Genomic DNA, 13,443 nt, shown 5'->3' with positions numbered 1-13,443 from the left:
TATAAGTAATTGACTTTAAAGATAAATAGAGCACTGGGCAATGAGATTTTGCCTTTAAAAAGTATATTGATATAACGTCAGAAAGGTTTCAGTATATTTCCTAAGAAATATTGGATCCTGCCTTTCTACTGCAGTCCCAGTAATGGAAAAACAATGGTATAAATTAGCTTTTTCTGTTTCTGGAGCTTGTCTATGTCTATTAGTTGCAAGGGAGAAGGGATGGCGTAAGCAGGGTTGCATAAGTACTCTGGAAATTTTACTAATATTAAGATGAAAATAACTGAAAAGATGGCCAAGACTAGAAAAGTGTATATTAGCTTTTCCATACTATGAAATAAAATGTTATTTATTAAAGAGCAAATTGTTGGAATAAACACATAACAACTATTACTGCTGGGCTTAGAGATGTTTTAAAAGTATTCCGTCACTAGAGTTAAGTTAAACCGCAACCTTCCTACTCAAACATTCCATTACTGTTCTTTTTTTTTCTTTTGCTATATAGACATTAAGTTCAATTTGATTACTATGTATGAATTTGTTTATATGTCAGCATATTTGCAATAAACTGTAGACCAGCTAACGAGCAGCAGAGTATTTAACTTTAGAAACCTCTGAGAAATTGAGAAAAAAATTAGAAATCCATAATGTATATACTGATTCAAAATCATTTGTATCCTCTCCTTAAAATAGTTTTGTAAATTTTGAACAGAAAAAAACCTTGTAAACAAGAAGTTCATATATTATTTTATAATATATCATTTACATTCTTATCACATAATTACTGTATAAAGTACATCAAGATTAATATGCTTAATTATCAAGTGACCAACTGACTTCTGTTTATTTAATGTTAGAGAACACCTGAATGTCCTTTGTTTAAGAAATTATATAATTAAGAGTGTTTAGATCTTATGTTTTTATTTCCCACAATATTTGTTTTAACCATTATGTGGAAAAAGAATTCCACTTACCAGAATTAATGAGGCAATATTGCAGAATTATTCTCTGGTAACAATGCAACTTTGAAAAAAAGGTAATTATTTGTACCTCCCAGACAGGTTTTTTTTTAAATAGATATATACTTTTTCACATAGAAATTGGTTCTTTTGCATATCTGCAATATGTCCGTGACCAACCCCTCCCCCACAACTTTCTGGCTGAATATGTTCACCTTCTCCTCTGGTGATAAATTGTATTGAATGTTAGCATTTAAACTTTTAGCCATAAAATTTATTGTCAACATCAATATATTGTTTTGTATTTCTCATTAAGAAATTGAATTTCTGTAAGCTGTTTGGTATTCTCAGGGTATTTATATGGTATCACTGATAATAAATCTTACAAAAGAGAACTCTAAGGCTATTTAGTAACGCTGTATTTATTCATTGCCCTTCAAGTGATGAGGCTTCTGTTCCTTGGAGATTTGTCCATATCTGCTGTGCACAGCTCTGAGAATCTGTGCATTTCCCATGCCTGACTTTTAATTTGGGGTAAAGGTCTGTTAATTCCATATAAATATTTACAGCTACTTTGTTGTTATGTCAGAAAGCTTTGGTGAGTTCTTGCAAAGTATAACGTCTCTATTAATCTGAAACAGAGAAGAATAAAGTAGGACTTAAAAACTTAATATGCCTAGGAACCTGTGTAGCCATCTATACTTCCGTAGTGCTCTTCAAGCTCGGCCTGAATATTTTTTAAAAAACAAAACTTAAATCAATAAACAAACTGATATTAATTGTATGAGTAACACTTTAAAAACCCTTTAATATAAAAGCAAGGTAATACTGGATTTCTTGTTGATAGACACATGCATTCTCCACACTGCGATGAGAGTCCAGGAATGAGATAATATCTCTCTGATGTCATTGAGCTGAGTCTGCCACAGTATAAAAAGCCAGCCTCTGCTGTTAGCCCCAGCTTTTTGACTCAGCTCCTTGAAGTCAGAGCTAGTGTCTCTGGAATCTCTCTAGTCTACACAGCAGCTACCTAACTTCACAAAAGAAGCAGAAATCACCAGTGCAGCTCCCGGGGACCTGATAGAGCTGTGCCTTCAAGGAGAGCGGGGATCTGCTCTCCTTCAACGTCTTGAGTTTCGTTGCAAGGGCTCCGACGTTTGATCACTGTGAGTACGGGTTGGGAGAGCTCAGCTGAGCCTCCCATGCAGCCCTTGCTTGATGCGCAGCCCAGAATCCCCTGATGGTGATTTGAGAGAGTGCGGCTGGGAGAGTTCGGCTGAGCCTCCCATGCAGTTCTTCCTTGATGTGCTGCCCAAATTGTATTCAGCGCTCCACTCCTGTTTTTTGGGGCCACCTGATTCAATGCCTCTCAGCTGTGGCTTTAAAAGGCACAGCTAAGCCCTCAGTGAGTTGCTGGGTCCGTAGACTGCCCTTTGAGTAGGGTTTTCTGTTGGCCTCCGAGCATGTGGCAGTTGGCCATTTTGGAACGGGCCATTAAGCAGCACCCTTTTCTTTGGGCCTCACAGCGGCGATCCCACTCACCTGGCCCACACTTAGGGCAACACAATTTGGGGGAAGCTGACTGCCTCTAGTGTCGTGCCTAACAATATGGAGAGCAATTGGGCCCAAGCTGGACAAACGGGCCTAGAAGAAGCCCATGGCTCCGAAATTTCAAAGAGGCCATTGAAGAGGAGGCGGCAGCGAGTCCATTCTGCAAACAGGGAGGCTGCAGCCAAAATCAGGGCCAAGGGCTTTTCTCCTAGGAAGGCCTAAAAAATCTGAACTGAGAGCTGTAAAAGGATGCATGCTGCAGTGGGGAAGCAATTTGCCAAGATCCTGGAACAGTTGAGAGGGCAGAGCCAAAATCAATCAGGAGAGTTGCAGGTCAGCCCAGAGCCTGTTTCCAGAGCTGGAGAGGTCGAAAATAGTTCTACCAGTCATCTGTAGGCATGGTCTCCCGAGAGAACAGATGGGGCCTTTTTTCTCAGGACTTGAGTAGCCTAGTTTTAGACAAGCAGACTGGGTTCCCGATACTTCTAATCTTCAAGGCTCTTTACCCTAGGGTGGCCAGAGGCCCAGGCCGGAGGCCACTTTTGCTCTCACCACTGCTGGCCTTCATCCAATGGATCCTCCTTTAGGCAGCAGGCCTGAGGCTCTTAAGGATATGGTTTCGGTGGCCGTTAGGCAGGGGATTGCTGAAGGGTTTCAACAACTCCTTTGCCCTGCGGGCTGGGGACAAGGTTTACTCCCAGTCTTCTGTCAGGTTATCTCTCCTGTCCAGCGTCTGTTTTCCCGGTTCCATGAGCATAGTTTTCCTTCCACTCATTCTGAATGGGGGGAATATGAGGACAGGGGCTCTATGAATCCTTCTGAACATAGTCAATCCTCCATATCAGAGGAGGAGGAAGGTGAGCTTAGGGAATGCAATCTATCAGAGGATGAGAATCTAGGCCTGAGCAGCCCACCTCTGCTGCTTTTTTCAGGCCATCCTTGTTCAAACATCATCTTCATAAAGCCTTAGTCACAGCTCAATTAGGCCCGGATGAGGTGGCATCAGAACCTCAAGTGGAATATACAGTCCAGGGTAATTCTTTATTTTCCAAACCAATTGTCCAGACTGAGGTGCTCCCATCACCTTTATTTATCTGATAAGGTGATTCAAACTATCCAGGCATTATGTAAGCCATCAGCCAATCACATCTACGATGCCACCTGGAGAGCTTTTTGTGGTTCTAAGGTGGCCCGGGACCCTACATCTGCTTCAGATGTGTTAATGTTCCTACAGGAAGGTTTAGATAAAGGGCTCTCATCAAATACTCTCCGCCAGAAGGTTGCGGCTTTGTTGTGGGATAATTATACTTCTCTATCCCACCACCCATCAGTATGCAGATTTTTGAGGGGATCCTCAAATCTTCATCCCCCGGTAGTTCATAGATATCCCACTTGGGATCTCTCAAAGGTACTCCATGCCCTGATGGGACCCCCGTTTGAACTTTTAAGATCGGTGGGCCTCTGTTTTTTGACCCTCAAGGTGACCTTTCTGGTGACTATCATGTCAGCCAGAAGAGTCAGAGTTGGCAGCTCTCGGTGAGGCAGGATTTGTGCATCTTTCACGAGAACGGAGTAGTGTTACGTTTAGACCCTTCCTTTGTTCCAAAGATTAATTCTTGATTCCACAGGGCACAAGATTTCTGCCCTAAGCCTCAACATGAGTTGGAACAAAAGTAGCATGAATGTGCGGAGAGCTCTCCGTATCTATGTTAAATGTACTGCTACCTTTCGCAAGACAGAAGCGATGTTCGTGTCCTTCCAACCGGCTTCCTTAGGGAGCAAGGCTTTCCCATCTATGATGGGCAGATGGATCAGGGCTTGTATTTCCACTGCATATGAAACTTTGTCTTCCGGTTCCCAAGAAGCTCACAGCCCATTCTACTAGGAATGCATCAACTCCTTTGCCTCAGCTGAAGCTTCAGAAGGTTCTTCCAGTGTCGGACTGAACAGACCAGACGAGGGCCCTCCCTTGGACATGCAGGCTTTGGTATGTCCCATTCCTGGACTCTCGTCGCAGCGTGGAGGAGAATGGGCATTGGTATATTTACCTGAGAACGCCCTTTCTATAACACGCTGCTAGAGAGTCCAGCCCCCCCCCCCCCACGTGTTCGTCTAGTCTTGGTTGGCGAGGGTTCTTCTCACTGTTTTATCTTCCAGAGACACATTACATCTGTCCAGTTTCTTCGCTAGAAAAGCTGGGGCTAGCAGCAGAGGCTGGCTTTTTATACTCTGGCAGACTCAGCTCGATGATGTCAGAGGGAGGAGTCTTATCCCATTCCTGGACTCTCTAGCAGCATGTATAGAAAGGGCGTTCTTGGGTAAACATACCAACGCCCATTTTCTAAAAGTCTGAAGCAATGGAGCAAAATGAATTGAGAGGGTTTGGGAAGGGAAGCCATTTTGAGAAAACTTGAAATACACGCAGTATTGATTTTAGCGCACTTTAGTGATGTAAAGTTACTTTGAGGCATTATAAAATGTACTACACATAAACTGGCTGCTCACAAAGGTATGACTGATTTATAAAATTTAAAAGTACGGTTTCTTCAATCTGAAACTAATTGATATAATTTACTTCAAAATATTCTTTATAGATGGAGATACAAGCTGTTGAACTAGGAATAAAGCAATTCTTATTTAGCTTAAACAGGCAGGCAAAATTAAATGAAAAATGTAAAAATAATGGCAATAAAACTAAAATTATTCATGAATTTGCCTTGTATCAAAGAACACATTTTCAACTTTCTTAAGATCTTTTGTTATTTATCATGTTCATAAACTCATGTAAATTGAAGATTATTTTATCAATCTAATGTATATGATTGCCTCTTTGCTGAGGTAGAATTCATTTCTGCAAATTTAGAACTTTCTCCTTAATAATTGCTTGATAGGCGGCATGGCTGGTAAATGGAGTAATTCAGCTGTGTTCAGATTTCTGCTAGCTTTGTTTTTAGAGCTGCAGAATATTTTAAAAGTATTATTTGCTTTATAGCAAAATCAATATTAAAAAGCAATAGCATTGGTTAGCCCAAATCAGGTATTAACAATAACTTAAAATTTATAAGAGATTTTAATGCTGTGGTATTTTAATTGTTGTTTATATGGCCATTGTTTTATACATTATGTTGCATGTTAGATGTATTGTTAGTATATTTTAAATAATAATTTAATCTGGAAAGACAGTAGTTGTAAGCTACCTTAGCTCCTCTAAAAATTTTGTGCTGCTTATTCCCATTTAAATATCTCAATTTAAAAGGCGCAAAACAAATATTGGCCTGACGTGTAATGTCAGGTTCAACAGAAGTTAAGTAACACCATATTTGTTTACAGAGAGGGACCTGAGGTGATTGGATTACTTAATACATAAGAGAAATGTAAAGAATGAGGAACAGATCTTCCAGAATTGGTTCATGTTTTTCTTCCTCATCACAATATCTGTCTCATTCCATGCATTGAAACATTCAGAAATGAAGTGCTGAACAACACGCTGACACATACTGACGTATTTTCCAGTGAACTGAAATATAAACGAAAATCTTTCTTTCTTCAGTTGCATAGATGCTGGTTAACAGAACTATAGCCATCATATTGCCTAGGGCATGGCTAGAGTCTTGAGAAGATTTACATTAATCAAACACAAACAGACAGTGTAGCGTGAAGAAATTTCTCTCCTGCCAGCATTGCTCACAATCCTAATTAGGTTTATTGGGGCAGAAAAAGAAAACATGTCCCTCCACTGCTCTCTGTCTTCCCCATGTTGGTTAAGTTGCTAACTCCTCTTTGAACTGATCCCTTAACCTTTATTCATTCCCTCTTGTGAGAGGAAGGCCCAGATTCCTGAATATTGTTCCTAATGTGGTTTATAGTTGGCAGACGTTAATTTCTGAAAGACCTGGCAGACAGGAGGAAAGCAGCAGTAGACAAACAAAATGTTCTCGACTGGGAAGCCATGTAAAAATATTCAACAGAGTTAAATGAGAGAAATTGAGGAAAAAGCAGCATTGGGAGCCTGGCAAAAATCTAGTGGAACATAGAGTAGAATTTGAGTTATAACCAGGTAAAGCAGAGATAGTGAAAAGAAACATAGTGGAAAATAGTATATAGCACTGGGAGGTGAGCTACAGTAGCATTAGTTGTCATCTTAGTAAATGAGCCATATAGCAAGATAATAAGGAACCCTTTTAAAATAGAAGAAAGCCTTCAGTGATGAAAGAAGTGTGAAAGACATTTTTGTAATGACGAGTTGCTGGAGACATAATAATAGATTCTCTTTCCTATACATCATTTTGTTCTCTGTTCATGGATCAAGAAAATTAAAAACTAAGATTGTGAGGGATAAAACCTCTAATGTGAAATTTGTTAAAATATTTGTGAAAGTAGTACTTTCAGTTTTGATGAAATGGCAGTACATCCATCTTATACTAGAAAATGGAGAAGTAGCCAGATCTGAAGCTGTTACAACCACTGCATAGTCGTGGATAATAGATCAATTCCATTTTATCTAAAAATTAAGATAGCAGAATGTCTGATCTTTCTTTAAAAAAAGAACACATAAAAATACTATAAAGCAAAAAACTCTGATTCAGTATTCCTTGTTCTAGTGCCTTCTATTTCTGCATTTTGGGGTGATGGCTGTTGTACTTCAGTACTCTGGAGACAATTTGAGATAAGTTGTTTCATACCATTTAATGTTGTATTTTCATGTTTACCTTTTGCTTTGTACTGAAGCTTCTTTATTTTGGTTTTTAATTTAGCTGACCATTCAGGATAAATTAATGCCCAGATATAAAGCATACTAATTCTTTCTTGTAGGAATATTTTCAGAAGAGCAATATATATATAACTACTATAATCCGTTTTGCTGCTCTGCTAGCACCACAGTACAGTAAATGCTGGGAGGGAAAACTGATGAAACTCCGCCTCCTTTTCCTGTCTCCCAACTGTTTAAAAGCTTTCAGTGATTTTAAAGCATCTCTTTAAAGAAACCATCAAAACCAGATAGATAGCAGGTTTTTGTTTTGTTTTTTAAGATTTGGCTTTTGAGTGGAATGACCTTTCCTGGATAATTTTTTTAAAAACCCAGGTAATCTCCAAGTCTTTGTTTCCTTGTATCAGACGCAGTTTAAAAATAGCTGGGAAATAGCTTATCTTGAGAATATGTGGCAAGCAATGTGTATAACAGTAGTTAGTATATGTATTCTGTGCAGCTAGGTTATCATTGTGCGCTTGCTTTTCCGAGAGATGGTTTCTAATTTGTGAAAGCATATTTTGCTCTCGTGAGCCTCTGTTTGAGAACAAAGCTTTTGACAGCCAAGAAATATGTCTTGCATGGAGGAAGCAGGCAGCAATACTGTTCTCTTGATCAGAGATTCTGAGCTGAATGCAAACCATTATCCAACTCACTTGCCAGCTTTTGTGATTTATCCATGTGCAAGGCTGGTTAATGTCTCTATGGTAGTTATTGTTCAGTGTTAGTAAATGATTATAATATCTTATTTATCTTTAACAACATTGTAAGAGGAAACTGCATTTAGTAATCAAAGTGGCTAATTTAATAGGAATGAACCAATGGGCTTTTTGGAAAAGAAATATTACATAGTCTGTAATCTATTTTAAATTGACAATTTCAAAATTGGACCAGTGCAGTTTTGCAATAAGCCACTTTGAAATATGATCACTGGCTGGGTTACATTATCATTGCTTTAAAAAAAATCAGTCTGCGAATTACGTTGTCAGTTTGTATATTTTATTAGGTTGTCAGTTTGTATATTTAATAATACTGGTCTAGAATTAGAACAACTAATTTGAAAGATTCTATTGTCAATATGGGTCATAATATTGTTGATACAAGGCTCTGTGATGCTTTGTGACAATATGGGAAGTATCTGCATCCATTTGCAATTATCACAGTTAATGCATGTCTCAGCAGGTGGCAGCACCTCATTCACCTTAGTTCAGAAATATTGGACCTGGTAGTATGTGGACAATGTAATTGTTCAACTCCTTCAAGTACAATCTAACATTATCTTAAATGTTCCTTGCACGGATTTGAAGTAGAAGATCTTAATAGCTGTTTAATGATGCAAAACATGTGAAATGCAGCTAATAGATATAACAATTAAAATTGCTGTAAGCTTATTGGGCTTACTATAGTTATGGCTGTGGTAGGTAAAATAAACAGGTGCTTTATATGAAAACCAACTCTTGATCCACCTAGCTCAGTGTTGCCTATTTTTAGACACTTCAAAGATGCTCAAAATGTTGACTCTCCTGCATCAAACATAGGTTTTCTCTCATTGAGTTATAAAGCCTTCTCTTGATTATTTAGATTATCTCTGCATGAAAGTATATATAGTTTTGTTGTTTTGAAACAAAAGATTCTAGGTAGATCTTACATTAAGCATACTTGAGTTTCAAATTATTACATGCAATTGATATATTCTTTACTTTGTCTTCCACTTTCTGTAACTCATAACTATGGAGCCAAACTTGTAAAATTATTTGATTTGTTTAAAGTTATTATTAAAATGTTGTTTGCTCCCCCAGAGTAGTTGTTTGTGCCACCCATTATAGTCTTCAATGAGATGGGCAACTATACAAATTTTATAGATAAAAATAACATAATTTATAGACTCACTTTATCAAATTATATTCTCTGTTAATAGAAGAGGGATTTTTCTCAACTTAACTTTATTGTATTGGTTCAGAATTTCAGGTTTTGCCCAATGTAGCCTCATCTTACTGTCCAGAAATCTATAAAATGAAACTCTTCAATGCTTACAAATTATTACTTGCAAATAACTAAAAATAACTAAGAAAATGGAAGGCAGTTCTGTTTGGTAGGTTCATTATGACTAAAGTACCGAGTTTGTTACCCTGTTTGTAGAATGAGCTATCAATGATAAAAATGAATATCTTTGGGAAGAATAGTATTTGGTAGGAGATATGTTTAGCATTTTTTGTTGTATTTAAAAATCCTTTTTCCTAAGCGAGCATACGTTCGGCAGCAAGTTAAGCCTTTGACAACACTCTGGCTCCCACTTACAGTGCAGCACAATGGCTACATTGAGCATAGCTGCTGGGGAAGCCCTCCTTTCCTGCTGATTTTGTAAATGCAGTTCTTTCTCTGTGAAATATCCTGACATCAGCTTTTGGAAAAATCCAAGGACTAGTGTCATGGAACAGTGCTAAAGAGCTTGCTTGAACGAGGACTGAATGGCTAGACTTATAGCCGAAACTTTAGTAACTAAACCCTTACACTTTCACTGTATTTATACTTCAGTTGAGAACCACCAAGATAACAGTACAAGTAGTCCTTGCTTAATGACCAGTCACTTAACTACTATTTGAAGTTGCAACAGTCTTAAAAAAAAACAATTGCAACCCATCCTTGACGTTACAACTGCCCTCCTCCCACAGCCACACGATTGCATTCTATGTCCTTGACAACCAGCTCACATTTGTGACTAATTGCAGCATCCCGTGGCCAAAACCACTCATTAGGGGAAATGGACGTAGTTCACTTAACAGCCATGTGATTTCCCTAATGACCATTGCGACTCTCTGATTGTCGCCAAAATGGTTCTAAAATCAGGTAAAATGATATGGTGACCTACTTAACCATAACATCTTGACCAGAATTACAGGTCCAACTGCAGTCATTAACTGAGTGCTACTTATATGTTCAAGAGTCAAGACTGGCTCAAATTTTGAAAACAAAACAAAAACTTCAGCTGTGTATAATATTTTTTTTCTAATATAGACATTAATCCATTACTTAAGGGTTGGTTTCAAAGAAACCGAACGTTACATTTGCTATGGCATCCCATGTATGATAGTGTAGTATATGTTTGAAAAACATACTGTTTTTATAATTTGCTAAGACCTAAATGTTTGAAATGGCCTGAAAAGTTAGTGGAATACATTGTGCCAGTTTTGAACCTCTTTCAGGCATCCTACAATAATGTCTCCAGTGTTAGTCCTCCCTGAATAATACTGTACATGTCCTTTGATGATTCATACAGTATCATCTGATGTGGTCATCTCAAGGTAATTTGTGAGGATTGTCAGTTGGCTGCCTCTCTGATTTCCTGTTTTGATAGTCCTGACTATCTTCTGTTTCTTTAGTTCATAGTTGAAAGCAATACAATAGCAGTTGCAATTTTTAACTTAATGCAGTGTGAAAAATCTTTTTTACTTTTTGTGAAAATCATCATCATGTAATTTCAGTGCTATAGAGTTTATTTTGTAGAGCTTCCCTTGAATAAAACAAATCCTCTTTCTAATAGAGTGGGATGTTCACCTAGGTGTAGTGCATGTTTAAAATAAGACAAGTCTCTTGTTCAAAACATGCCTGATATAACAGTTGTTGAAAAGAAGAAAGTATGGTTCATCTTTGTTGTTACATAAAAATATGCTGCATGGAACTACCTATATTCTTAGATGCTGCCTAAATAATTCTTAGTGTGGTATCATGTTGGAAAGAGAATTTTACCTCCATGGTAAATTTGATATTAAACCATGTATTCAGCATATAATCATGTTCTGTGAAACACTAATTCATATGAGTAAATTTTTTACCCTTGTATATATGTTTTGCCTCTTTGATGGCATATTAAAGTTAGTGTTGGCTTTTATTGAATTATACAGAAGAGAGCAGGATTTTGATAAAGGCAGGACATTAACTTAATTTGTGATCTTGATCTTTTATGCATACTAAGTGATAACATTTCACGTTGGAAAGGAAAGACTAACATTCTACGGTTCCATAACAGCAATATATCAGATTATTTGTGGGTTTCCCTGTCTGTTTTGCTATCATTACTCTTATTTGCTCCTCCCTCCCGTTCAGGATGGGTGAAGGGAGAGGGGAAAAAATGGGATTGGGGACTCTGGCTTGTGCCGATAAGGTTCTGAGAATCTATCCCAGAAGACCTTTGTAAAATTTGTCCTCTTGACATATGCAGCCTCGCTTGGAATCTAGATTTTCATGTAGAAAGATGAAGGCAAAGAAAGAATAAGTATGGAATTCACAGTAATTTATTTGAGTGTTTATCTCTAAACCTAGAAACAAATTTGCTCTAAATTTCAGTAACAGAATTGAAAAATGCTATAAATGCTAATACTAGTTTTATTAATAAAGTTTTTTAAGCTTTGAAACAAAGCTGCTTAATTGCATTATAATGCTATACAGTTTATAGCCAATTTTCAGTTGAGAGTTTTGTGTAGAGTGAAATGAGTTAGTCAATTGTTTTTGTGTGCAATAGATTCTTAAATACTTTTCTTATAGATGCTTTAAATAGCTTAGGATACTGCGTAATTTGTTAAAATCTATTACGTTGAATTTAGGAGTAAATCAATTATTTTATAGTTGTTTGACTGAACAAATGACTGAATTATATACTAGAATATTAATAGTCCTGACGAATTTAGCAATACATCTCATTTTAGGGATTCAGGTAATTTTATCATAATGAATGATTTCAATAGGTAGAAGAAGTATGAGTCTTTTCATGTAGAAGAAAGAAATAGAATATTTATGTAACAGAAGCACTACTTGAAAGACACCTTTACAATTGTTGTGTAGTAGAATAGAATCCCATGAGCAGATCATGGGGTTAAAATCTTCCATCTTTCTTTAGATTTTTTGTGGAAACCCAAACAACAATTCAGAATTGTGCATCTTAAAAACAACGAAATAAAAGTGTTTATCCTTAAATCTATCACATGCTGGCTGACATTGATTTCTTGTAATCTGGAAACAATTTATATGGTACTAACTATATGTATTTGTTATTTTATTTTTCAGGTTTCCCCTCAAAAAACCTACAAGGTAAGTTTCTAAAGGTTTGATTTTCTGTATCTACTAATAAAATTCTGGTCCTCTCCCATCTTCCAGTAAGCTAATATGGAAGGTTTGGGATATATTTAACTGTACTCCACTAACAACATTGAATTATCTGAGACATAGGAAATGAACCATGGATTCCTGCCTTTAGATAGATTGTTTTCCTGAATAGAAATAATATGGAAAATGGGCAGATATTAATGGGTTTCTTAAAATTAGCTCAGTTTATGTAATGCAGTTAAAATAAATGATTCTGTTCCCCTTTCTGTTTGGCTTCAGGCATGGCAGCATTCTGAGCAGAGAGTCTCCAGCGGACAAGAAGCAGAAGGTTGAGCGCTGCATTAGTGCCCATGATTTTGACCCAACAGGTAGAATTACCTTCACATCCCAAAGAACACTCAGATTTTTCTGTTGTCCAGCTTTGGAATTAAAAAGTTGACTAACCTCTTTTGCCAATATTATATTCAAGGACAACAACAGGGTTTCTGCAGTTTTTATTTTCTACTTTAATTGCATAATTTTTGTCAGTGAGGTTTCACACTGTTCCTTATTCTTGTGTTTCTGAGTTGTATACTTCTGGAGTTGCATAGTAAAGTGGTTGAATTCCAAGGTAGAAAACTACACATTAAAGAAGAAAGGTTTTTGAAGCCTTATGGGCAGATTATATAACAGATATGTTTTAGTTTTTCCCTGTGTTCTTATTTTGATTTAGTTTGAGCCTCTGTGACTGTTCACTGTTTATTTTAGTTGGAAAACTATGTTGTAAATGTAGCATCCTGTAGTATACTTTCTGCACTTACAAACAGAGCCCATTGTGACTTCTTTAATCATTAGAAACTCCAACTTTGTTTGAGTGTTAAGCTTCAGGAAACAAATGTATGAAGCCTATCCAACAGTTGTAAACTGCATTAAATTTTACTCATTTGCCTGTGATTATACTCATCTGTATATATATTTCCTTCGAATTAATAGGGATGACAGTATTAGCATTGATATGGCAGTGTTATTGCCTCTCAAGGCCATCTGCTGGGAAACTATGAGAACAGGCTGCTGGAATAGACAAGCCAAAGGTCTGATCTAGCAGATCAT

The 13,443-nt window shown here is 37.1% G+C and overlaps 1 protein-coding gene across 6 annotated transcripts in view; it reads left to right on the top strand.

Annotated features, from left to right (window-relative positions):
* ARHGEF12 (Rho guanine nucleotide exchange factor 12) overlaps positions 1-13,443 on the top strand; it is a 61,735-nt gene that overhangs the window by 10,679 nt on the left and 37,613 nt on the right. For all 6 annotated transcript variants that reach the window (XM_026681916.2, XM_026681915.2, XM_087970150.1 and 3 more), the window contains exons 2-3: positions 12,316-12,339; positions 12,634-12,722. In XM_026681916.2, the coding sequence (XP_026537701.2) occupies positions 12,316-12,339; positions 12,634-12,722 (113 nt within the window). The remainder of the gene's footprint in view (positions 1-12,315; positions 12,340-12,633; positions 12,723-13,443) is intronic.

This window comes from Notechis scutatus, chromosome 7 (assembly GCF_049901735.1).
Source record: "Notechis scutatus isolate UNSWTSFEM ecotype Mainland chromosome 7, rNotScu1.2, whole genome shotgun sequence".
NCBI lineage: Eukaryota > Metazoa > Chordata > Lepidosauria > Squamata > Elapidae > Notechis > Notechis scutatus.
This window is presented reverse-complemented; position numbering and strand designations above follow the sequence as displayed.